Source organism: Oryctolagus cuniculus, chromosome 15, assembly GCF_051225735.1.
Source record: "Oryctolagus cuniculus isolate XC-2025 breed Fujian yellow rabbit chromosome 15, ASM5122573v1, whole genome shotgun sequence".
NCBI lineage: Eukaryota > Metazoa > Chordata > Mammalia > Lagomorpha > Leporidae > Oryctolagus > Oryctolagus cuniculus.
This window is the reverse complement of record NC_142881.1, coordinates 60,958,753-60,984,353: the sequence shown is the minus strand read 5'-3', so window position 1 is coordinate 60,984,353 and position 25,601 is coordinate 60,958,753. Positions and strand designations below refer to the sequence as shown.

The window sequence follows — 25,601 nt, the reverse complement described above, 5'->3', positions numbered from 1 at the left end:
AAGTGTTTTCTGCATGGTGTAAATCCACAGTGAATTTTCTAGAACTACTACTATGTAAACCAAGGAATGATTATCCAAGTTGAGCAACCCTAATGCAGAATTCTTTTTTTTTTTTTTTTTTTTTTGACAGGCAGAGTGGACAGTGAGAGAGAGAGACAGAGAGAAAGGTCTTCCTTTTGCCGTTGGTTCACCCTCCAATGGCTGTCGCGGTTGGCGTGCTGCGGCCGGCGCACCGCGCTGATCCGATGGCAGGAGCCAGGAGCCAGGTGCTTCTCCTGGTCTCCCATGGGGTGCAGGGCCCAAGCACTTGGGCCATCCTCCACTGCACTCCCTGGCTACAGCAGAGAGCTGGCCTGGAAGAGGGGCAACCGGGACAGAATCTGGTGCCCCGACCAGTACTAGAACCTGGTGTGCCGGCGCCGCAAGGCAGAGGATTAGCCTAGTGAGCCGCGGCGCCGGCCCTAATGCAGAATTCTTAATGCTTCAAAACCTCAAACTGTTTGCAGCCTGACCTGGTACCACATGGGAAATTCCACACAGTGAGCAGTCACGCTGGGACACGTCGCAGAGCTCTGAGCTGTTGCACATGCCGTCCCCTTTGTCAGTGTGTGCAGAGTTCCCAGGTCAGGTGTGGTGGGAGCCTGCCCCATCAGTGAGTGGCACTTGGGGATAAGAATGAGGATGTCGCCCATTGTTGGTTGTTGACAAAGTGACTGTGGGCTCTGGAGTGTTGAGAACCATTGCTGGGCTATAGCTGGGGAACCTCAGCTTGCGTCCCCTGGGCCAGTGCCACTGCTGACAGTCCAGGGCCCCCACTATGCGAACTTCTGCTCCGTCACCGTTATTCTCAGCTCCCTTTCCAGAATCCCAGCTTCTCTCCTGGACTGGTGGGGTTGCCCAGGAAGCTGCCCTGGGGAAGACCCTCAAAGGGCTTGCCACCCTCTGAGAAACTCTGGGTCCTGAGCAGAGGGAACCCGTGGGAGTGGTCCTCAAACTAAGGGCAGAGACAGACAGGTGCCGAGCATGCTGGGAGTCCCACCGAGGGCTGCACTGGCCTCATGGGACAAGCCCACAGGAGGTCTCAGCAAAGCCTGGCAGGGGGCTTTCCCCACCGGCAGTCTGGGCTCCCGAGCCCTTCTGTGCCTGGGTGGGATTGGGAAACCTTGGCAGTCCTGGCTCCACTTCACAGCCAGGAATGTTGGGAAATTTCAGCAGTCAGGAGCAACCCCGCCAATCATCCTGGGGGTGGGACAGGACAGCAAGGCCTCTAGGTAAAGGAATTCCAGAGACATTACCTCCTTGTCGATGGTTTTGTAGCCACACATGGTGTTGACGACATCTGTCTGAAACAGAAATGTGTATCACAAACACTTAACGTGGTGCTTACCCAAAAAGACACTGCTGATCTACCCATTTGGCAGAAGAAAGAACTGAGGCACAGACAGCTGCCCTGTCCAGCATGGATGGAGCTGAGATTCCAAGCTAGGCAGACTGGCTTGAGCCCGAATTTAACCACACGGTGCTTTAAGAAATGCAAGTCGCAGGACCACCCCAAGAGCAGCCCAGAAATGCAGGGAAAAGGGTCCTGGCCCAGCCCCTGCTCTGCTGGCTTGGTCTACACTGTCTCAGAGGTCAGACTGGGGCTGTTCCTGCTCACTGGCCCTTAGGGAGGAAAACCTCCGACCACAGCTGGGATCCTGCCAACATGGTTACCTGTGGACAAGGCCACGGCTCCTGGCTGCGCTTCCTGCCCCCACAGACCTCAGCTCTACCAATGTGGGGCGCTGCAGGAAGTTCCTTCCAGAGAGGAGAGTTGGTCTCTGAGACTCCTGGCCTCTTATTAATTCAGGTACAGAGGAAACTGCCCAGGCCCTGGACCCCATCAGATCCTGTGCCCTGTGGTCTCCTTGTTCATCTGCCAGGTAAGACGGCCAGACCCTGTGTCCAGCCTGGGCTTCCTGCAGCCCTGCCCACCCCCATAATGGAGTGAATGTGGATGCTTAGGGGACCCCAGGGGTCAGGGACGACACAGAAGGCAACAGTGGAATGGCCGCCCAGCATGGCCTCTGGCGTCACCCCTCCTGGGTCCAGTTCCTGCTCTACCATTTAGGAGTTCTGCACTGGCCTTGCTTGGTGGGATGGGCACACAGAGGCCCTCAGTAAACAAGTCTTCGATGCATGTGCACACAGATGTGTGCATGACTGGGGGAGGGAGGGAATGCATTGTGTGCACCGACACACGCATGGCTGAGGGAGTGACCAGGTCCCCTGGGCTTTTCCACAAAGCAATGACAATCCATGACCCCCACCACACACACACACACACACACACACACACACACACACACAGGCTGATGTCAACACAGTGAGACACATGAGCAAAGTCACAGTTAGGGGTGCGTGTGCAGGGGCCCAGCAGCCGACTGCGATGCTGCTTGGTGAACAAGGCCCTCATAGGAGGTGCTCTCAGACTAACACCTGTGGAAGGGGCAGAGCCAGAGGCAGGGGCGGGCAGAGGGAGCCGAAGAGCAGTGATGGGGGCTCAGTGAGGTTCTGCTGTGGAATCCATGAAGATGACTGGGCAGGGGAGCCAGGCGTTGGCACCAGCACGGTGACCACCCCGGAGCTGGCACAGTGACACAAGTCTTGTCATGAGGTAGGTCATAGTTATGTCCCTTGTCTCCCTTTCTAGAACACAGATTCCATGAGGACAGGGACTTGGATTTGTTCTTCTGCAGCACAAACACCTGGAACTGCAGTAGGCACACAACAGGTGCTCAATGAACGAATGTGCAATCCTGTGCCCTCACTCCCAGCACACCCTCATGCACCTGTCCCGCAGGTCTGACCCCCTCTAGGGGTCACAGTCATGGCCATGGCAGGGCCACAGTGATGACCGATGCTAAGGGGGCGCTTGGGGAGAGCTGTAGACTCGGGGTGGGGGATTCTGCTGCATACCCAGCTCTGACATTTGGAATGAGCTAGACGACGTCCAGGGCCCAGCTCTCCCTCGTGGTGGGAGGGCGGAAGCCCTTCTTTGCTTTCCAGAGGCTGGGATTGTGAACAAAGTCTCTCCAGTCAGTGATCCTGCACTCTGCCCTGGGCCAGGCCCTATAGACTCGCCTGAGCCCCAGCGGAGCTGTGCTGAGCAGGCACCACTCCACCTCCCCCGGCCTCCAGCCCCGCCCTTTCAGAGGTAGATTGAGAACACCTCCTACCAGGGCCCCTGCTCACTAAGGAGCACCACAGTCAGCTGACCTGTGACTGCTGGGTCCCTGCACACTTACTAGCCCTAACCCGATTCCCGTGTCCACCTGTGCCCTGCCATGGCAGCCACGGTGACCCCAAGTCAGACCCACCTGCATGGCCCCGTCACTCAAGGGCACACTGCAGTTCTTCCTGTGACCTGACTCCACCTCCTGCCCTTCCTTCCCCAAGGTCACTCAGCCCCAGCCACGCTGGCCACCCCAGGGCCTCTGCACTCGCTGTTCTGTCTGCCAAGGACCCTCTTCTCCCAGATACCTGCCCGGCTCGCACCCTCGCTTCCTTCAGGGTTTAACTCTGAATCCACCTTCAAAAAACCGCCATCCTCCACACTGCTGCTTTGCACACTGTTTCCTCCTGAGTTCTCTTGTCAGTTTCCCTCATGGTAATGTTACCTTCCGGTGGGCAGAGACTTCTTAGAGTTTTTTTTACCTCTGGAACCTAGAACTGTGTCTGGCGCACAGTAGGTTCTCAACCAGTATTTGCCGAATGAACAAATGGGTGAATGGATGCAGGTTGGGCTTCCACATCTGAACACGGACAAGTTCAGGTTCCCCCTCCCCACCCCAGCCCCGGGGCCAGGCTTCTGAAAACCCTGGGCTCCTCTCCAGCACCCCTGTTGCCAGAGATCTACCCTAAAATGGCAGCTACAGTGCGTGGGGCAGCTCCCTCGGGCCGGCCTTTTTAGGGTGCGGGCAGCCCGGCACACGGGCGAGGCTCCCACCGCGGCTGCACTGCAGTGGGCACGGAACGGCGGAGATGTCAGAAGAGAAACTTTCCATGGCTGCTTGCAGCATGAGTAACGGCCAAGCTCTCTGCCGAGTTCCAGTCCAGAAACCAAACAGCTCCCGGCCGCGGTAGGCAGATGCGGGCACTGACGGAGTGCTGACTGCCCGGCACAGGACACCACGTGACGGAGGAGGTGGCCGAGCTGACGGTGTCGTGCTGGCACATCACGGACCCCGCTCCAGGTGCCCTGAAGCCCACGGGAGACGCCCCGTGTGCAAGCCTGGCTCTGCCTGCGGTGAAGCCACAGAGCCCCCTGCCTGGAAGTCCCCTCCCTCTGGCCCCTCCTGTCTGTGCGGCACTGCAAGGCGGGGCACCCTCGCCTGGCCCAGTCAACCTGGGCAAGACCGCGAACTTTTCCATGCCTCAGTTTCTTCTTCTGTAAAGTGGATACGTCACAGTGGCTGCCTGGCAGGGCTGTTGCAAGGAGAGGGTGAGTTGGCACAGCCAGAACAACAGATGCTGACAGCACCGACGCAGACCACCCCCTCCCTCCAGCGTTTCCCCTCGCAGGACTCTCGAGGCTCTGACCACACCCTCCTGCCCACCCCGTCGCACCCCCACATCCTCAGAAAGCCCTGCCAGGTGGGCTGCACCTGCCCGCACCCCAGGGACAGCGCTACCGTGTTTCTGAAGCAGCAGGTGTAGGGCACCCCGCAGGCCAGGGGCCCGGGGGCATTGCAGTCGTGGTACTGGTTCTGGCTCCAATCTCGGTAGTCCTCGCCGCCACAGCACTTGAACTGAGAAAGGAAGCAGGCAGGAAGGCGGCGCTGCAGTCATCCCCAAGCCTTGGTCACGGGTGTGCGTGTATCGGGGGGACACGGGGTGGGGAGGATCTCGCCAGGAGACGGTGCCCTTTAGGGTGGGAGAGGCCCTGGCAGGGGAGCCACAGCGAACACGAGCGGCACACCTGCCAGGTGACAGCTGAGACCAGCAGGCTGCCAGGAGGTGGTGAGCACCCTGTCCCTGGAGAGTCGTGCAAGCCCCGGCTGGGCTGCCTCCGTGCAGACGTCAGGGTGGCGAGGGCACCTCTCCCAGACACCCGCACCTGCCTTCACGCTGTGTCTGCAGTACCAGGCCTTTCTGTCCACGAGGCCAGAGTCTCTGCAAGTCCCTTCTGCATGCTGACCTTCTCCTAACCCGGCTCCCCGAGCCGTGCCGCCCCAGCTGTGCTGGACCCGCCCTTGGCAAAGAGGACGTAGGCACATCCACGTTCTGCCCTGTGCCTCCCGAGCTCAGCCATTCCTGGCTCTCCTCCCCTGCACCACGGCCAACACCTGGGGAAGTGGTTAGCAGTTCCACCGCAGTGCTGCCGTGTGCTGGGCTCTCGCCTGAGTATCGCAGAGACCAGGGAGGACATGAGCTGCCCACGTGGAGAGGACAGAGAGTGAGCACCGCGTGTGACATGGGAGGGAGGGGAGCCATGCACCCAACATGGAGAAACAGGGAAAACGAGTGGACAAGGGCACTCTCAGGCTGGGGGGTGAGGATGGCTTTCTGAGGAGAGGACATTTCATTGGAAAGATGAGCAACAGGAAAAGGCCAGCCGACACGCGCAAAGGCCCGCGCAGGACTGTGCCTGTATTTCATTAGCAGGTGCAGAGGTCGGTTTGTCCAGAACAGAACAAGAGAGAGTGGAGGGGATGCTGTTGAGAGGGCAGCAGAGGGCAGCGCGGGCTGGACCCTGCAAAGCCTCGTCAGCCAGAATACACAGGCAGCCAGGATTATATTACAGGGGCGACAGGAAGCCACTGGACAGCTCAATCAGGGAAGTGCCGTGGTCAGAGGGGCTGGTAGAAACAGACCCTCCCGGAATCCCCTTGGTGCCCCCTTAGCTCTTCAGGCTTCAGGACCAGAAGTGCCTGATTGCAGTGCTGTTCAAAGGGCCCAAGTTCAAATCCTCCCAGCACCATTCCCAGCTGTGTGATTTCAGGCAAGCTGATCAACTTCTCTGGCCTCAGATCCTCATTGGTAAAGCAAGAAGAGCACTGGCAGCTTGGCACAGCTGAGCTGTGGGTACAGCAAGAGGCTCTGCATGAAGTACTCGGCACAGGCCCGGCACCACGCAGGTGTCCAGGGAGCACCAGTTACCTCCTACCCCACCCTGGGAAAAAGGAAATCTCCAAGCCAGCCGCAGGCCAGTTCCAATAAAAACAACCCACTCTCCTGGAGCTGTCTTGGCTCTCCCAGCCAGAGCTGGCAGGCTAGGGCCTCCCAGAGGCTGCACCTGTCCTGACTACAGAGGTCTGAGCCAAGGGAGTGGCCATTACAGTGCCCTGGGTGTGACTTGGACGAGAGTCCAGGCCAGCTGGAGCCCCCAAGGTCAGGTTCCAGGCAGCACTGCCAGTGCTTGGTGATCCTCTGGACCCTCAGATGCTGCTCCCCTCACTTCCTGGGACACTGACCACGTGGCTGGCACTGACAGGAATATAATGAGGCTGCCCCTGTCTCAGCACTTCCCCTAAGTCGAGGTAGCCCTACGACTGTGTTACCCCCTTACACAGATGGAGAAACTGAGGTTCAGGGCTCAACGACAGGGATGTAGCACAGCAATTGAGGACAGTGGCCAGCCCTCCACCTGCTATTATTATTGCACCACTATGATTATGGCAGTGTCGGGTGGCCTGCGGGGAGAGGGGCAATATCCCCAGAGGACACATGATCATGCCATTGAAGGAAGGGGAGGGGGTCTCAGTCTGGGCCTCAGTGTGGAGGAAATGCAATCCAGACAGAGCTCTCTCCCCATCCCAGCAGGGAGTTGGCAGAGGAGGTTGGGCCCAGGGAGGTCATTTTCTCATCTCCAGGAAGCAGGCTCCTCGTCCAGCGGAAGGGGCTACCTGGGACACTACAAGGCGGCCTGAAGCTCCGGCTCACCTTGTTGCATTTGCAGAGGGGGCTGTTCAGTGGCCCAGTTGCTGAGACCAGGGTGTCCGTCCCACTGTAAGGTGCTGAGACAAGAACTCAAGGATCAGGGTTTGGGGGTCATCTTCCCAAACCATCTGCCACATCAGGAAGAGAGGGACAGAGAACACAGACCCTGGGACGCACAGCACACAAAGCCCTGCTGACGGCGAGAAAGCAGACACAGGCTCTGCACTCACCAGCCCGTGACCATTCCCAGGTCTCCCGCTAGAGAGCCCCAGCTGCCCCATCCTTGGTGGGCCATCTACAGCCCACCCTTGCTTCTCAGCCTGGCCAGCCACCTGCTCTGGGAATGCAGAAGTCACCCACCTGAGCCATCAGCCCACCCTTGTGAGCAGGGACCAATCAGGGCAGAGGACATGGGAGGCAGAGCTCTGACCCAGGGCCCCTCGGCTCACCTGCTTCTGAACAAAGTCCATGATGTTTTTGAAGTCCAGGTCATCATAGTAATTCTCAATTCCTCTTCTGATGTTGTCGTTGAGAAACTCAATGGTCTATTGAGAGAGAGAGAGTGACAAAGGGAAGCGCCACCACCCCCAGCGTCCCAGCCAGACTTCCTGGAAGCCCAGGCTGGCACAGAGCGCCCTGGGCCGGAGCTGCCCTGCCTGCTGCCTCCAGTCCCCAGCTGTTCCCTGTGACCAGCCCGCCCACGCCCCTCCATGCACCCGATGCCATTTGGCACCCACATCTCTGCTATGGCCGAGTAGCCACCATTCATGCTGCTTCCTTCACAGATCAGCAACCCAGACCCTGAGAGGCCAGGGTCCTGGTGGGGGCTCAGCTCCTAGCTCTGAAGCAGCTGCAGCTGAGTCAGGGCGAGGCTGTCCTGGTCCCACTGCCCAGGGCAGACTGGAGCTGAGACTGCCTTCGCCCCACACTCCTCCACCAGCCAACCTCTTGCTTTACAGATGAGGAAACTGAGACTTGGGGGGTGGGGGGCAGTGGCAGGACTTGCCCTGAGTGGCTGAGCAGACCTCGCTGGTCAGGGGCCCCGCCAGGACTGGCTTTCAGGCCTCCTGACCTCTGCCCCTCACTGCAGTGCTGTGGACGCACAGACAGCGGGGCAGGGACAGCCCCCTCCGGGAGGCACACTGGCAGGCCGCCCTCTGCCAGTCACGCCGGGCTTTTTGGATCAACAGCCGGCTGTTGTGCCGAAATCCGGGAGCACAAAAGGCCCCACAGCGGGACAAGCTGGGGGTGGGAGTGAGGGCAGCCCAGCTCCACGCTCACTGTGACAATTGCGGCTTTCAGAGCCCCGCGCAGGCTATCAGCAGAGGCTGGGGACAAAGCTGCATTCTCTGCAGACAGGAGCCAGACAGCTCCCGGGGGAGGTGTCTGGGGTGGGGGGCCTGGGCTCCTGGCCCCCTCCCAGCTCATGCCCCCTTCCAGGACCTCAGTTTCTCCCTTGTGAACCTATCCAGCCAGGAGGATGAGGTCAGCAGCAAGGGAGTGCCAGGCCTCAGTCCCCGAAGCTACCCAGGCCCCAGGCACTTCCCGAAGCTTCGGAGCCTACAGACCCGGGAGGGAAACTCTGCCTCCGGAGGCGGCCGTGAGATTTAAACCAAGCTGGGAATGCGCACATGGCAGGTCCCGGTGCCACTCCAGAAACAGATACTCTGGTACCTGCCACGACTTCAAAGGAAAAGGGAACAGTGAGGAAACCGAGGCCCCAAGGACCTGCTGCAACAGAGTGGCCGCTAGGGCAGGAGGCCCAGGTCCGCCACGGCCTCTGGCCTGAGCCCCTGGTGCACCCCCGCAGCCCAGAGCACACCGCAGCTCGTCCCCAGTGGCCCAGTTGCTGAGACCAGGGTGTCCGTCCCACTGTAAGGTGCCGAGACAAGAACTCAAGGATCAGGGTTTGGGGGTCATCTTCCCAAACCATCTGCCACATCAGGAAGAGAGGGACAGAGAACGCAGACCCTGGGACGCACAGCACACAAAGCCCCGCTGACGGCGAGAAAGCAGACACAGGCTCTGCACTCACCAGCCCGTGACCATTCCCAGGTCTCCCGCTAGACCCAGCCGCCTGCCCCCTCTCCAGAGGACCTCAGGGCATGAGGCCTTCCCAACCCTGGTGCCCGCTCCTCTGGATGAGGAAGGGCCAGGCCAGCTGGCTGGGGCGTGGCTAGGGGCCCAGGACACACGACACCAGGGTGGGGTCACTCTGCTCCCCAGGGTGGGGCAGGCAATGAGCTCACAGCATTGGACCGCGTGAGGCAGGGACCCTTGGCGGGGCTCAGCGCAGGGATGACACCAGGGACAGGGACATGGCTAAGGCCACCCAGGTAGGGAAGTGCACGGTGGGTTCTTCTTTGCTCAAGGCACCATAGAGAGCCTCCTGGGCCCCTCCAACCCTCTGCTGTGGGGGATCCCCCAGAGCTGGTGACAAGGTGGGATGGTGGCAAGAGGCCCAGGGAAGGGAGGAAGAGGGTGGCAGAGGGGGCGCTGGTGGCCTGTGGGGCTGTCCTGCCCTCTCTCCCCAAACCAGCCCTGTCCCTGGGCACTTTCCAGGGGCGCTGAGCTGGGAGAGGCTTCTTTGCAAAGATCAGGTCTCTCATCTGCTAGGCTGAGCCGGACTGTGCAGGGAACACAGGGTGACAGATGGCTCAGGGCTGCCCCAGTTCCCATCAGGAGGCTCCTGCTGGGTCTGGCGAGTGCGCATTGCTTCTGTATCGTGTGTGTGTGTGTGTGTGTGTGTGTGTGTGTGTGAGTGAGAGAGAGAGAGAGAGAGAGAGAGAGAGAGAGGAGGGAGGGCTGAGGAGACAGTGAGACACTGAGCTCTTCTTGCTCTGTGACTGGATGATGGGGGTGAAGGTGCAGGTGAGAGGTGAGCAGGTTGTGCAGGTTGTCCCCTGTGACATTTACATAAATGCTCACAGCATTTGGAGGACATGCCCCATGGGAGGGTGGCAGGGACCAGAGAGCCCTGTCACCAAACACACCCAGTGCCACACAGAGCACCCGGCTCGGAATCAGGTCACACCAGCAGGGGCAGCGCCAGCGAGGCGGAGAAAAGCACCTTTCACGGAGCGCTGGCGCAGCCTCCGAGGGTCTCGTGGGCTGGAGTAAGCAAGCACCAAAGGCACAGGCTGTCCGAGCGTGCTGTGCAGAAGAGCTGGCCTTTCTGGTTTCTCTTTAAAATCTAGTTCTAAAAATAGCTGAGGCCTCCGCATCACCACCACCCCATCCCCGCCCCGGTGCTCTGAATGAATGAGGGCTCCAAGGAGCCACAGGTGTGAGGAGGAGAGCGGAGGCGCCGGCTGACTGCATGGGGCCCCGGCCCCTCTGGGGATGCAGCCATCCGGGGACCCCACAGGCTGACCAAAGACTTCCACATCAGCTTCCCGGCTCTAAGGCCTGTGCAGCTGGACCCAGGGCCCGCCCAGTTCTCAGAGCTGAGAGCAGGGGTGGCTGACCGGGGCCTTTCTTCCCTCCTGGGGTGGAGCCATCATTTCTGGGCTTTGCCCAGTCCCTCTAGCAGCTGAGAGGGTCCTGTCCTCATTGACCCCAACGCCAGCCCTGGCCCAGCCTGGCAAGCAGGGATCAGAGAACCTTGCGGGCTGGAAGCAGAGAGGCTGTGAGGCCGTCCTGGAGTATCCGCCAGAGCCGTCAGACCTGGGGGCATCACAGGCTGGCTCCTTCAGTGGCGATGGCTGGGGGCGAGAGGATACATAGCAGTGTCCCAGGGGCTGGGGACCTCAGCCCTCCCTCACCAAGACTGCACACAGTGGAGCCTACCCACTGTGGAAATCTGGCCAGACCTGAACGTTCTCTGCTTCTGGAGCCACTAGCAGCTTTGCTCTGGGTGGGAAGGATCCATATATTCAGGCACTTGGCCAAGGCAGACCACAGTGCCACCTCCCTTCTGCCCCTGTCCCCGAGGCCATGCCCAGAGCTAGCTGGTGCCAGAGCTCTGATAAAGCGAATAGGCTCTGGGGGCCAAGCAGTGCATCCTGCTGGCACTGGGTCTGACCACAGCACCCTCTTCTCAAGGCCTTGCTCTGCTGGCAGGGGCAGAAGGAAGACGGCATGGGCTGGGGGTACACACACCAGTGACAGCCCAGGGTCACCCAGGTGTCCCTGTCCAGTTTGGCCCTGCTGGAAACACATGGCCGCCTGCTCCACGTGCACACCCCTGCCTCTCTCCCCAGGAGTCCCAGCACAAGCTGGGATGGCAGCATACGCCAACAAGGGTGAGACCCAGAGCGTGGGGCTGGCTTCTCAGGCCCACCTCCCCCTGTCGATCCCTGCTCTGTGTGGGGCTCCCCAGGGCAGGGCCGCTGGCCCCTGGGTGAGTGGAGGACCTGCTTCAGTCTGACGGGGAGATGTGGGGGGTGGCGCCTGGCAGCAGAGCCCTCACCCGGGGCAGGAGGCTGTGGGGCACTTCCTACCTTTCATGGCCCGGCTGTGCCTGTGACCTGCACACACCCTTGCAAACCCAGCATCAAATCATTAGCCCACAGATTTGTTCCCATGTCCCTACAAGAAGATTCCAGAGTTAGCAGGCAGGCAGTGGCCTTGGTGACTGGATCTGTCATGTTGTGGCGCAGAAAATCTTTCCTCTATTCTTGATGAAGAAAACCAGAGTATTGGGGATTTGCCTCCTCCTGGAGGCTGACCTTGGTTGCTCCTCACTTTTTCTCTACCTTGTACCACCCCTTCCTATCACCGTTCACAGCCGGCAGCTCCTTGTCTATCCTCTTCCAGGTCTGCCTCACACGATGATACTGCATGAGAGCTGGGGGAATGGGGGGTGCTACTTTTCTTTATGCAGTATGTTCCCTTCAGTTATGAAACAAGAAGGAATTTGGGGAGCCAGGGAAATGATGTAAAGGAGAAAATAAAAATCTCCCAAGTCACACCCTTCAGAAGCGTTGATAAGCCAGTGCTCAGATTTCTGTCTATCTTTCCAGACCTGTTTTTCTCATTGGGTAATTCTATATCTGGGGTAGACATTTGGCACAGTGGTTAGGACACCCCTGGGACACCAGCACCCCTTATCAGAGTGTCTGGGTTCAAACTGCAGCTTCCTGAGAACACAGGCGACAGCTCAAGTACCTGGGTCCCTGCCACCCACAAGGGAGACCCAGATTTGAGTCCTTGGCTCCTGGCTTCAGCCTGACCCAGCTGTGGCCACTGCAGGTATTTGAGGAGCACCCAAGCAGGTGATCTCTCTCTCTCCCTACTCTCTCTTGCTGGCTTTCAAAATAAGTAAATAATGTATAATTTTGTATTCTGTTTTTAAATGCATTGAATGATGGCCCACCCTCAGTCTCCAAACACCTCGGAGCTCCTGAGCGTGAGGGCCCTTCCTGGGCTGCACACCAGCACCCTCCCCACGAGGGGACACTGTCCGAGGGGACGGAGCACACCTCCCAGGCCCTGGCATCCGCTGGGCCGGGCGTAAGTGGAAGCTCTCACCCTTGGCCTCTGAGTCAGGAGGACTGCAGGCCCCTGGAGGCCCCATTGGCCAATGCCTTTGTCGGCTCAGCTCCCTCGCTTGGGAGAAGGGGATGATTTCATGGCCCTCATTGACCCACGGGGCACTGGAAAATGACCGTCCAGCGGCCGTTGTGCAAAGATGCTAGAGACGAGAGCCGCTGTGCACTTAGGAGGTGACTGTTTCCTAGGGCAGGGACACTGCTGACCAGGGACGGTCTTAGGCTCCAGCCTGGTGGACACCAACCGTGACCTCGGGGAAGCCGCTGCTGGGAGCACAGGGATAAACCCACTCTCTCCTCAGGGCTGCTGAGATCCAGCCCCCAGCCAGCAGCTGCCCGCTCAGAGCACAGCGTCTGGAAAGTTGAGACAAGGCCAGGGAAGGAGCAGGTTGCAAGGCTGGGGTGTGGTGGGGGGGAAGACCCCCTGGGCTGCCTCTGCCTTGCTGTGTGCTCTTGGCGGGGGAATATTCCTAACCTCGCTGTGCCTCAGCAACTCCACTGATGTGATAGGACACGCCCCTGTCCTCTCCTGGGGCTCACACAACAGGAAGGAGACTCCTGGATTCCAGGAGGGCACACAGGCTGGGGGTGGGGGGCACACAGAGCAGGTGCAGCCCTACTCCCCCCTGGAGCTGGAAGGCAGCCACACACACAGAGTCTGGGCGGTGCAAGGGCTCTGCCCTGCCCAGGGTCGGGACAGGGGCTGCAGCATGGGGCTCAGCTTTGGACACAAGAGATCATTGGGCTGCAGGGCTGATGCCTGACCCACGGCGACTGCCCAGGGGCACCAGGAGCCATGCTGTATGGGGTGGAGGCAGGGGAGTAGACACATTGGACTGGGATTCTGAAAACGCACTCTATGCATCAAACCCTGCTTGCAGCACTAAAGTGGGATGAAGACAAAGGAAGGTTAGAGAAGAAGACGGGGCAGGGCTGGCACCAGCCCCGCCCACCACCACCTTCTCAAGGGGCCTTAGGCACAACAAGCTAATGAGGGTCTGCCATGGGGCGACCCCGTGCTATGGTCATCCCACTCACACTTTCCTCCAATCTGCCACCCGACACCAGGAGCCAGGAGTTGTGACCGCTGAGGATCCAAGAGGCTGAGTGACTTGCCTGGGTCACACAGCCTGCAGTGAAGGAGTTGGAGGCCAGGAGCCACAGAGACCCTTCCAGCTCCCAAGGGCTCTGATCAGGCAAACCCTGCCTGGGCCAGGACGCCAGGATCCCTCCCAACCTCACCCTGGCACCAGCACAGCAGATCCGGTCAACACTGCCCCCCGCGCACACACCCAGTTCCGCCACTTGGCCCCATCTCTGTCTGAGCCATGGACAGCCATGTCAGCTGTCTGCCCACTGTCCACTCACCACCCGGCAGCCAGAGTGAAACAAAAACTGGATCACAGCACTTCCCACACAGAACTCCCCAGAGATGTCAACAGCCTTGAGAAAAAGTCCCGAGCTCCTGCCCCGTGGCCATAAAGGACCCATGGGATCTTCCCCAGCACCCGCGCGGCCGCACCCGCGCGGCCTCACCTCCACCCTCCCACCCTCTCCCAGGAGCTCTGCTGCAGCCTGGGGGCCTTGCACGTCAGGTGCGCCGGCTCAGTGCGCGTCTCCTCCAGCAGCCAGGGCTCTGGCCAGGCGTCCCTGCCCTCTCATTGCAGCCCCGCCAGCTCACAGGCCGTGCCACAGGGGTGCTCAAGACTCAATCCCCAGGCCCACCTGGTTCCGGAAGATCAAGGCCATCACGCCGCCAATGAGCTCCATGATGAGGCAGATCCCGAGGATGTACATAAACTGGAAGACAAGATCCGGAGACTTGCCTGGAGGGGCTGCTGTGAGATCCCGTGCAGCCAGGAAGCTGCCTGGGGCAGCTCGTGCTGGCTCCTGGACTGGGTGCCCCAGCTGGCGTGGGAACACAGGAGGCACTCAGGCCCTGGAGCAGCCAATCCCGGAGCCAGGCCCGGGACAATGCGTCAGTGCCACAGCCAGCCAGATCTCCACGTTGTCCCCAGGGCCCTCAGCGGGGCAAGGTGGCACATCACGCCTCCCAGTCACCGTGGAGGAGACCTGGGCCTCACTCCAGGGAGCAGAGGGGACAGGTATGGTCCAGTGGGTGGGCTGGGGCAGTGTTTCCAGCTCTCCCCGACAGCCCCTCTAAGTGGCTTCCCAGATCCCCCAGAGTGGGTGATGGGGGCCTGAAGCTTAGAGGATGCACACCCACCTCTGCCCTCTGTCAGAGAACAGGCATGGTTCAAACGGATTCCAGAAACTTCCAGCCTCAGCCACGACCTGCCTCATCGGGGCTTCCAGGTGCTCCCAGGTGAAGGGAGACAAGGAGATGAGGGCACCCACGTGTACAGAGCGAAGATGCCTGCCTGCCTGGTGGCCCAGCTCCGAGGACCCTCCCTCAGCCACAGCCAGGGGTCGTCTCCACTCCCTGACCCCAGGATGGCCACCAGCATCCAGGGGCCTTGCTGGAGTTACCAGGACGGACTCCCTAGGACCAAGAGCTGTGAAGACTCAGTGTGTGTCTGCCGGCAACAACCCCATAGGAAGCTGGGGACAACGCTGAGCAGAGCAGTCCCAGGTGGGCGGTGAGAGAGAATGCCCAGCCCCGCCCATGGGCACCATGCAGCCCCTGTCCAAGGTGGGACGGTGGGACACATGAGCCAATGCCCCTCTTGGGGCTCCGCTTGCTGGCATTTGAATGCTGTTTCTCTTCCTTGCAGCGAGGCCCAGAGAAACAGAGTCCAAGTCAGGATGGGGTCAAATCGGCCTGTACATGCAAGGCTGTGGCCTGGGCACTCCTGGGCATGTGTGGGCAGGAGCTGGTGTGAGAGAGGCAAGGACCGCCAGCCCCGCGCTGCCCAGCGGCCCAGGGACAGGCTCCCCGGCTCCCCGGGCCTCCAGCGCAGGGTTGGGGGTGGGGGCGGCTGACTCACCGCCTGGAGGAGGCACAGGTTGTCCCGCAGGGAGGCCAGCACACCGATGAAGGAGACGATGAACATGACGACCCCCAGCAGGAGGAGGAGGATGGCAGGAGCCAGGAAGGCACTTTCCAGGGTCTTGTATTTCTGCCGCTCGACCTCCGCGTAGATCCCCACGGACAGGACCAGGCCCCCGATGAGCTGCAGCAAGGAAGCCAGGAGTGAGGGGAGAGAAGGAGTCGGTCACCTGACCTCCCTGCAAAGAGCTCCCTGGGGGCCGTGTACCTGTGGCCAGGTGACCGCGTAGCACGCCCCCAGCTTCCGGGTGCAGTCCTGGCCCCCAACACCTCAGTAGAGATTTTAAAGGGGCGAGGGAGGTAAAATGTGGCCATTGGGTGTCCTTGTAAGAACACAACACAGACACCCCCCAGGGGAGGGCACGCAAAGGCATCCAGAGAACAGGGCCCTATGCAAGCCAAGGAGAGAAGCCTGGAACTGACCTTGGCCCCCAGACCCTGTACTCCCGACCTCCAGGGCTGTGAGAAGGGTCTGTTGTTCGCGCCACTTGGTTTGTGGGACTTCATGTTGTGGCAGCCCTGGTACACGAGCACAGACCCAACCTAGCGATGCCACGGCAGACGAGAGAATACAGCACTGGCTGGAGGGCCAATCACAGTTCGCGTCTTGGTTCTCCAGCCTGCTGGCCTGGGCCTTGGACGGGCATCGGGCCAAATGAACCTGAGTGCCCATTGGGAAGGTGGATGCGAAGACACTCATTCCTGTCCTGCTCACTCCTCAGCTTTTTGCAAGGCTTTGGCAAAAGCCCAAAGTGGGAAACATGATGAACTTGAATGCACAGGGCCACGGCAATGCAAGATGAGCAGGCCTGGCGCCCGAAGGGAAGCCTAGAGCTGCCGGGGGCAGGGAGCACCTCAGTCGGTGTCGTCTACGAGGAATCCACGTTCTGGCTGCCCGCTGGGAAGGCCAAAGGCTGGAGCAGGAGGAATTTTGAGGGGGTTTTTAAGCAGAATCCCTCATCACCCATCATCAGCTTTTGTAACAGTGGGAACACTATAGGCACTGCTAACGGAACACATTGTGAGTTCCCATCAGCAATCCCGGGCTGCTTCCTGCTCATCACACAAGCCAGGGCCTTTTGCACAGGCTGTGCCCACCTCGACAGCCCTTCCTCCCGACTTCCACACGGCTCGCTCCCCTCCTCCTTCCTGCTCCCTGTGGGCACTGAGGGTACCTCATTTACCAGAGGGAAGTTCCGACCCCCTGGCCCTGTTCTCTTTCCTGCCTTTGCCTCTGACCAGCTTAACATGCTCTGTTACCAACTGTTTTCATTGTCTTCCACACCGGAACATAAGCTCCAGGCCGGGGGCCGGGGGGCGGGGGGATTTTCCCACGGCTGTGGGCATCCCCTGGCCTGACACTGAGGAAGTACAGTCAAGCTTTGTAGGCAGCATCCGCTGAGTGATTGGGAGCTGGGCTTTCCTGCGGAGCCCCTGGGTTTGAGTCAGACCCCGTCTACCCAGCCTCCGGGGCCCAAGGATCCAAGGATCCTTTCTGGGCCATGTGCTCCGGAAGGCAGGAAACAAACAACTGGACTTCTCCACCGAGCTACCCTGGCAGAGAAGCCGGACGCTGTGGCGCTGTCAGCCAAGGTCCCGGTGAAGGAAGTGAGGGATATGGCAGGCGGGGCGCTGGAGGGTTCCGCCGGGCACAGCCACCTGCCCCAGCGTGAGCACCCGAGCACAGCAGTGCACAGCGGAAGCTGCCCCTCCAGCCACCCACAGGCCTGCCTCAGCCCTCAGTGGACTGCACCAGGCCTCCTCGCTGACTGTCACATCAGCCCCCACTGTGGGCCCGGGACTGCCTCCTCAAGTGCACTGAGGCTACTGCGTCATGGGGAGTGCCCATGGCGAGTGGCAGCCACGCCCAAGTCCCGCTCAGGTGGGCGGCGTCACCAGGACACCCAGGACATCCTGCGTCCAGCGCCTGCTGCCTTCCAAGGCTGAACACCAGTCCCCTGGGTTTGAGAAGCTCCCTGAGACCCAAGCCCTCAAGTCGAGAAGGGAGGGCTGAAGGCACGGACAATCGCGCCCGCCCGCCACTTACTCACTCGTTGGCCACAGCAGGGAAATGGGGAGTGTAGTGACGTCATCAAAACTACCCACTTGGGTAAATGTTAAATTCTAGAACACAGGAACACACATGTGTACACACATATATACATACACCCAGATATACACACACACGTGTACACACATACCCAGATACACACACATATACACACATGTGTACACACACACACAGAGAAACAGTGGCCACAGGAAACAATACAGCTTTGATAGAAAAAGATGAACCAGAAACTACCATGCCCAGTCCTGCTTCAAGGCCCAGAATGGGATAAAATCATCCTTCAAGGCTGGTCTCAGCCCCCAACACACTGAGAGCAACAGTGAGGAGACCTTTTTTTTTTTTTTTTCCAAGATTTGTTTATTTATTTGAAAGTCAGAGAGAGAAGGGGAGACAGAGAGAGGTCTTCCATCCACCGATTCACTCCCCAAGTGGCTGCAATGGCCAGGGCTGAGTCAGCCTGAGCCAAGAGTCAGGAGCTTCATCCGGGTCTCCTACTTGGGTGGCAGGGGCCCAAGCATTTGGGCCATACTCCACTGCTTTTCCCAAGCCATTAGCAGGGAGATGGATTGAAAGTGGTGCAGCCAGGACACAAACTGGTGCCCATATGAGCAGTGCCCAACCAGCTACACCACAGTGCTGGCCCCAAGGAGCCTTTTAAAAGCCAAGTCCTCCCACCTTTACAATTACTGCACCTGTAAGAACCCACTCATTGGCCCACGACCCTGAAGCCAGGGCCCAGAGCACTTCCTACCCCAAAGCTGTTAGCAGATCAGAGCCCAGGCGCAGGGTCCATAAAATACTTGGAGACATAGCCAGGGGCAGGAGAGATGGGTTTTATCTTCCTCCCTGAAGAAGAGGCATTTTTTTTGTTGTTTTTTGTTTGTTTGTTTGTTTGTTTTTTTACAGGCAGAGTGGACAGTGAGAGAGAGACAGAGAGAAAGGTCTTCCTTTGCTGTTGGTTCACCCTCCAATGGCCGCTGTGGCTGGTGCGCTGCGGCCGGCGCACTGCGCTGATCCGATGGCAGGAGCCAGGTACTTATCCTGGTCTCCCATGGGGTGCAGGGTTCAAGGACTTGGGCCATCCTCCACTGCACTCCCGGGCCACAGCAGAGAGCTGGCCTGGAAGAGGGGCAACCGGGACAGAATCCGGCGCCCCGACTGGGACTAGAACCCGGTGTGCCGGCGCCGCAAGGCGGAGGATTAGCCTAGTGAGCCACGGTGCCGGCCCAAAGAGGCAAATTTTCACCTCCTCACTGAAACAATTACTGCATCTTAGTATTTGCAGAATTGAATTCATACACTTGTGAGGGTTCTGTTTCCTGTTGCTAGAAACAAAATAAAAATAGTTCCTCTCCGGCAGGAAGGGCCAGGGGCTGCCCTCTTGGCACAGTGGCCCTGCTGCAGCCTGCCCCAGTCCCTCCTTCCTGCCCACGGCTGGCCTGGGGCTGCAGTGCTCTGCTTTGGAACCACCCCTGTCACCAGACCGTCCCTGACCCCAGGCCCCTCCGTAAAGGCCATCAGTGGCTTCTCTGATTTTCACAGGCTTCCCAGGCCCCAGGAACACGCCAGCCCAGCCTTGCTGGCAGAAAACAAAACTTCCCTTGCTCTGATCTCACTCCCCCGTTAGAAAGCTTTCCCATTAGCCTTGTGACATTTCCAGACCACGAAAGCCATGGGAAAAGCTCCCATGACAGCACCAGCCAGGGCCTCCCCACACCGCTGCAGGTCCTGGTTCTCTTGGCGGGGGGGTCCTCATCCAAGTGCCCCCAGGGGCAGGGGCATGGGGCAGAGGCCAGCAGAGAGCTCCCCAGGAAGTTCATAATTTCCAAATGGCACTTCCATCTCCAATGACGTCAGCTTATCCATCTGGGTATAAAATGATCTGTCAATGCCAGGCTGCCATCCCATCCACTCCTGCTAATTATAGCCCTTCCTTCACCACCCGCCCAGGCCCATTTGTCAAACAGGACAGCTGCAGCCCCCAGCTGGGGCTAGGGGCATGGGGCCACGCCCATAGGAGGCAAGAGGGGAAAGGCCCACGGCTGGTGGGTGGGAGCCCACAGGCCAGGCCCACCAGGCCCCGGGACGTGAGCTCTGCAGGCAGCAGAGGAGCCCGTCGCCCGGCGTGGACTGAGCTCTTCGGCCTGGCACGCAGCTTCCTCCCATACTTCTGCTAGGAGACAAGAGGCATTGGCAGCGCCTATCCCTGCCAAGTTCACCCTCAGCTGGGGCCAGGCAACACTTAAATAAGGGAAGCTCTCAGGTCTGTTTCAAGGGGACCTGCAAGATGCATTTTCACTCCAAAAGGCACAGGTCAGGCCCTGTATCAGGCTCCATAGGGTTACAGCGGGGGCAAGACTGCGAGAGGGGAGAGGAAGAGAGGCCAGACATGACAGTCCTACCTATGGGTGGAATTCAGGGAGTCTGACCCGGGGATGGAGAAAGTGACAGCTTCACTTCCATCAGTCTCTCACTGAACTGTCCCCTGTGTCTTTTTTTTTCTAAATATTTATTTATTTTACTTGAAAGTCAGAGTTACACATAGAGAGGAGAGGGAGGGGGAGGGGGATGGGGAGGGAGGGAGAGAGAGAGAGAGAGGGAGAGAGAGGGGGAGAGGGAGAGGGAGAAGGGGGGGGAGGGGGAGAGAGAGAGAGAGAGAGAGAGAGAGAGAGAGAGATCGATCTTCCATCTGCTGGTTCACTACCCAGTTGGCCATAATGGCCGGAGCTGCGCTGATCCAAAGCCAGGAGCCAGGAACTTCTCAGGTCTCCCACACAGGCACAGGGGCCATCTTCTACTGCTTTCCCAAGCCACGAAGAGAGCTGGATCAGAAGTGGAGCAGCCAGGACTTGGACTGGTGCCCATATAGGATGCCGGCACTGCAGGTGGCAGCTTTACCCCTATAGCACAGTGCCGGCCCCTGCCCCTTGTGTCTTGAGCATAGGCCTGAAACCATGGTGGTGTCCCCAGCAGCCAGGATGCTGTCACCAATAGAAACGACATCAGCGTTGGTCTCTTCCGCACACTCAGGATCACTGCAGCATCTGATTCATGACCAGGCCTTGCAACCTAATGCATTGCTAGGGGAGCACACGGCGTGACCACATCACAAACTTGGTTTTACAAAATTTTAATAATTTGATCGCAATGCAATTGGTTTCTTTTGCAGTCCTGTGTACTTTATGCATTTCAATATTTTGTTCTAGGGAAGGGTGCCCAGGCTCCCCCAGAGAGCCAAAGAGGTCCCTGGCACAAAACCAGTGAGGCGCTCCTGGTCTATGTTAGGATGTCATTCCAGCTGTGGACCAGTGTGGGGGCTCAAGGAATGCAAGGGGGTGGGGATTTGGCTCAGCACCTAAGATATCTGCATACCATGTAAGAGTGCTCAGCTTCAGGCCGGCACCTCAGCTCACTAGGCTAATCCTCCGCCTTGTGGCGCTGGCACCCTGGGATCTAGTCCCGGTCAGGGCGCCGGATTCTGTCCCGGTTGCCCCTCTTCCAGGCCAGCTCTCTGCTGTGGCCAGGGAGTGCAGTGGAGGATGGCCCAAGTGCTTGGGCCCTGCACCCCGTGGGAGAGCAGGAGAAGCACCTGGCTCCTGGTTTCGGATCGGCACAGCGGGCCGACAGCGTGCCGTCCGTAGCGGTCATTTAGGGGGTGAACCAATGGAGGGAAGACCTTTATTTCTTTCTCTCACTAACTCTGCCTGTCAAATAAAAAGAAAGAGTGCTCAGCTTCAAGTCCCAGCTCTGCTTCCAATCCCAGTTTCCTGCTAATGCACACCCTGGGAGGCAGCACGTGATGGCTCAAGTACTCAGATCCTTACCACCCACGTGGGAGACCCAGACCAAGTTCCAGGTTCCTGGCTTCCACTCGGACCAGCAGCCCCAGCTGTTGCAAGAATTTGGGGAATGAAACAGCAGATGGAAGATTTAAAGGTAATAATAAATAAAATGAAAACCCAAGAGGGAGGGGCAGATATCAGAACATCAGGATGGGGCCGGCGCTGCGCTGCAGTAGGTTAAGTAGCTGCCTGCGACGCCGGCATCCCATATCGGAGTGCCCTTCTCAAGTACTTGGGAAGGCAGCAGATGATGACCCAAGTCCTGGGGTCCCTAGTGGGGAACCCCAATGGAGTTCCTGCCTCTTGGCTTCATCGTGGCCCAGCCCTGACTACTGCGGCCATTTGGGGAGTGAACCAGTGGATGGAAGATCTCTGTTTTTTTGTCTCTTCCTCTTCCTGTCACTCTGCCTTTTGGATAAATAAATAGATGATAAAATATTTATCACCCTCCCCCACCACCAAAAAAAAGCACCAGGATGGGCCTCCTGGGGGAGCAGTGCTTCTGGGAAGGAGGTGAGAAATGGCTGCCTGCCACCCACTGCCCTTCTGTCCCAAGGTCAATCCTGCCTGACTCTGGCCCAAGCACCCCCCACAGACAGCCACGTGCTCAGCACACTTCTGCCCCAGCCTCGCTCCCGCACACATCACCGTGCTGGGAGGAGGCCCAGAGGCAGGGATAGAGACAGGAGCTGGTACTCTGGACCTGCATGTGTTAGCTCCGTGCCCTTGCCCATGTCATGCCTCCCCTCTGGACCCCAATAGTACCGCCCACTGCCACGGACACAGCAGTGATGCTGGGCCAGCATCCTGCCAAGTGCTACCCCTGAGCCACCCTCCTTCCTCTGCACACCCAGGGACCGGCCATGCTCATCTCCAGACCAGGAACACAGAGGCTGAGCCACAGAGCGCCCCGAGAGGCCGAGTCATCACAGGCACACCTGTCAGTCCAGCCTGCCCCCAAGGGTCTGAGGCTGCCAGGCCGGGAATTGAACTGCCTGGGGAAGCAGGAGAGGTTGCTCTGTCCTAAAGGGGGCTGACGAATGCTTATGGAACCTTCTCCACCCAGAGGCAGGCCCAGGACTTTTCATTACAGATGCTCTCTGCCTTCAGCAAGGAGACACCATCACCATCCAATGCTGTCCAGCACAGTGGCCACCAACCATATGTGCTCACATTTAAGTGAATTAAATCGAAATAAATAAAAGTGAATGGCTGAAACCAACCCGAGCCACACTCCAAGAGCTCACAGGCCACACGTGGGGAGTGGCTACCATACTGGGCATCACCATCGTCATGGGACGTCCTGCCGGCCGGGCTGCATTCTGCAAAGGGACACCAGTCCCTGGCCCACTGTGTCCTGACTACAGCCACCAGCGTGTGAGGAACCGGGCTCCTCCCAACCCCACCTCCAGCCAGCTGTTGGAAGAGCAGCAGAGGCTGCCTCCGCTGCCAGCAGGGGCCCAGTCCCTGCTCTTGGTCAACGGAACTTTACTGTCAGCTCCGCCTTGACCTCCACCCTTCTAAAAAATTACATAAACTGCAGAGAGCTCGGTTAACTGTAGTCTTGGGCCCAGTCTTCCTGTTCCCTACAGATCTGCCGTGACCACTGTCACACCCTAGGGTTTCACACATGCCTATGCCTGCCCAATTCTCTCTCTCTCTCTCTGCTCCATTGGTCATTCTACTTGCCCCTAAACAAGCCTCCCTTTTGTGATGACCACAGCTTTCCAACACATTGTGGCAACTGGTAAGCCAAGTCCCTCTTCCTGTCTTCAGAAGAGTCCGGGTATCTTGGGAAGTGGCTTTTTCTACATACTTAAAATATTTATATATTTACTTGAAAGGCAAAGAGACGAGAGAGAAAGAGAGAAAGAGAGAGAGAGAATCTTCCATCTGCTGGTTCACTCCCCAAATGCACACATAGCTGGGACTTGGCCAGGCCAAACCTAGGAGCCTGGAACTCCACCCCAGTCTCCCATGTGGGCAGCAGGGACCCAAGTACTCGGGACAGCACTTGCTGCCTCCGAGGGTACACATTAACAGGATACTGGGATCAGAAGTGGAGTGGAGACTCAAACCCACACACTCCAACATGGAACGTGGGCATCCCAAGCAGCATCTTTTTGTTAAAGACTATTTATTTGTGTGAGAAGTAGAGTTACAGAGAGGGGGAGAGACAGAGAGAAAGGTCTTCCATCCACTGGCTCATTCCCCAAATGGCTGCCAACAGCCAGAGCCAGGAGCCAGGAGGAGCTTTGTCCTGGTCTCCCACGTGGGTGCAGGGGTCCAAGGACTTGGGCCATCTTCCACTGCTTTCCCAGGCCATAGCAGAGAGCTGGATCAGAGGAACAGCAGCTGGGACTTGAGCCAGTGCCCATGTGGGATTCTGGCACCGCCGGCAGAGGCCTAGCCCACTCTGCCACAGCGCGGGTCCCTAAAGCAGCATCTTAACTGCTGTACCAAACTCCTACTCCTTCTGTATACATTCTAGAATCACCTTAAAGTTCCATGAAAAGCCCCTCTTGGGGTTGACTAGAAGCACACTGAAGCTACAGACGCCCTGGGGGAGTCCATCAGAGTTTCCCCTCCATGAGCACGGCTCATCTCTCCCTTATTATTTCTTTTTTAAAAGATTTATTTATTTATTCACTTCAAAGGCAGAGTGACACAGGGAAATTTTCCATGGGCTATTTCACTCCACAAGTGGCTGCAACAGTCGGAGCTGGGCCAAAGCAAAGCCAGAAGCCTGGGTCCCCATCTGGGTCTCTCATGTGTGTGGCAGGGGGCCAAGCACTTGAACCATCCTCTGCTGCTTTCCAAGGCGCATTAGCAGGGAGCTGGATCTGAAGTAGAGCTCCGATATGGGTTTCCGGCATCGCAGGTAGCAGCTTGGCCTGCTGCACCACAGCACCAGCCCCATGAGGATTTCTCCATCGACAATTCTCTGCATCTCCCTCAAGCTCTCCTGTGGCTCTGGAGCAGCTGGGAAAGACTGGCCGGGGTGTCTCCCCAGCCTCTCGCTGGGCCCACGGAGGATGACATGGCCTTGGGAGAACACACCTCCGCGAGAAGCAGAGTGGGCACCGCTGTCTGCTTTGCTGCCTTCCTGTCGGCAGACACCGACTTAGAAGACGCCCATATGCACACTGCACATTGCAGGCTGTCAGGGAGCGAGGCAGAGAGGCAGCCGGCCCCAGTTATTCAATCGGGGCAGAGAGAGGCATTTTATTTTATTTTATTTTATTTTATTTTATTTTATTTTATTTTATTTTATTTTATTTTATTTATTTGAAAGACAGAGTTACAGAGAGAGGGAGAGAAAGAGAGAAAGGTCTTCCATCTGTTGGTTCACTCTCCAGATGGCCGCAATGGCTGGAGCTGCACCAATCCAAAGCCAGGAGCTTCTTCCAGGTCTCCCATGTGAGTGTAAGGGCCCAAGGACTTGGGCCATCTTCTGCTATCCCAGGCCATAGCGGAGAGCTGGATCAGAAGAGGAGCAGCCAAGACTAGAAACGGTGCCCAGATGGGATGCCGGCACTTCAGGCCAGGGCTTTAACCCACTGCGCCACAGCGCCGGCCAGAGAGGCATTTCTGATCAGGAGCCACTGCTGACACGCGAAGCACCAGGTAAGAGCTGATCACGCCCAGGGCAGATGGGGGGCGGTCAACAAGGAACTGACCGGGACGTCCTGAGACAAGAGGCAGAGCAGGGACTTCCTCCTGGAGGCAGGAAAGGGCGGCGGTGGGCTGAGTGGCGCAGGATGCGCAGTCTGGTTTCCCGCCCCGGGGCCCAGTGCCTCGGCAGCAGGAATGATTGTGGGCCGTGAGCTCACTGCAGCTGCTTCCAAGCCCAAAGAAGGAGCTCTGCGGTGCTTTCCAGGGCTTAGGAGGAGGGTGACTCACGCAGAATTTGGAAACCATGGAAACAGCCGAGGGAAGAAGGAGAGTCAAAAGCACATTGGCTTCCACCAAGCACCCCTCTCCTCAGCTTTCCTCCCCCCGCCTCTCCAGGACGCCCCACGTGTCTCTCTCTACTTTCTGTGTGTGACCCCAGGGGGCCAGAACCCGCCTCCCACCGCTGGGCAGGGGAGTCTGCAAGTTACCTCCCAAGAGCTCGGCCCTGGGGGGCTCAGGCCAGCCCCCAGCCCAGGCTGACGCATGAGCCAGAGGTCACCCAGAACAGAAGCCAGGGCTCCCCGAGGTGTCCCTGCAAGCCTGGCCCTGGCCAGCTCGAGTCACTGCATACAGGCCCCAGCTCACAACCG

At 58.7% G+C, this 25,601-nt stretch overlaps 1 protein-coding gene across 4 annotated transcripts in view; it reads right to left on the bottom strand.

Moving 5' to 3' along the window:
• TSPAN15 (tetraspanin 15) overlaps positions 1-25,601 on the bottom strand; it is a 44,928-nt gene that overhangs the window by 2,501 nt on the left and 16,826 nt on the right. For 2 of the 4 annotated variants that reach the window (XM_051823851.3, XM_051823853.3), the window contains exons 2-6: positions 15,362-15,547; positions 14,139-14,213; positions 7,371-7,466; positions 4,674-4,790; positions 1,296-1,339 (exon numbers count right to left, since the gene is read on the bottom strand). In XM_051823851.3, coding sequence (XP_051679811.3) covers positions 1,296-1,339; positions 4,674-4,790; positions 7,371-7,466; positions 14,139-14,213; positions 15,362-15,547 — 518 coding nt within the window. Of the gene's footprint in view, positions 1-1,295; positions 1,344-4,673; positions 4,791-7,370; positions 7,467-14,138; positions 14,214-15,361; positions 15,548-25,601 lie in introns of all 4 variants that reach the window. The other 2 variants (XM_051823850.3, XM_002718443.6) reach the window with 1 other exon arrangement.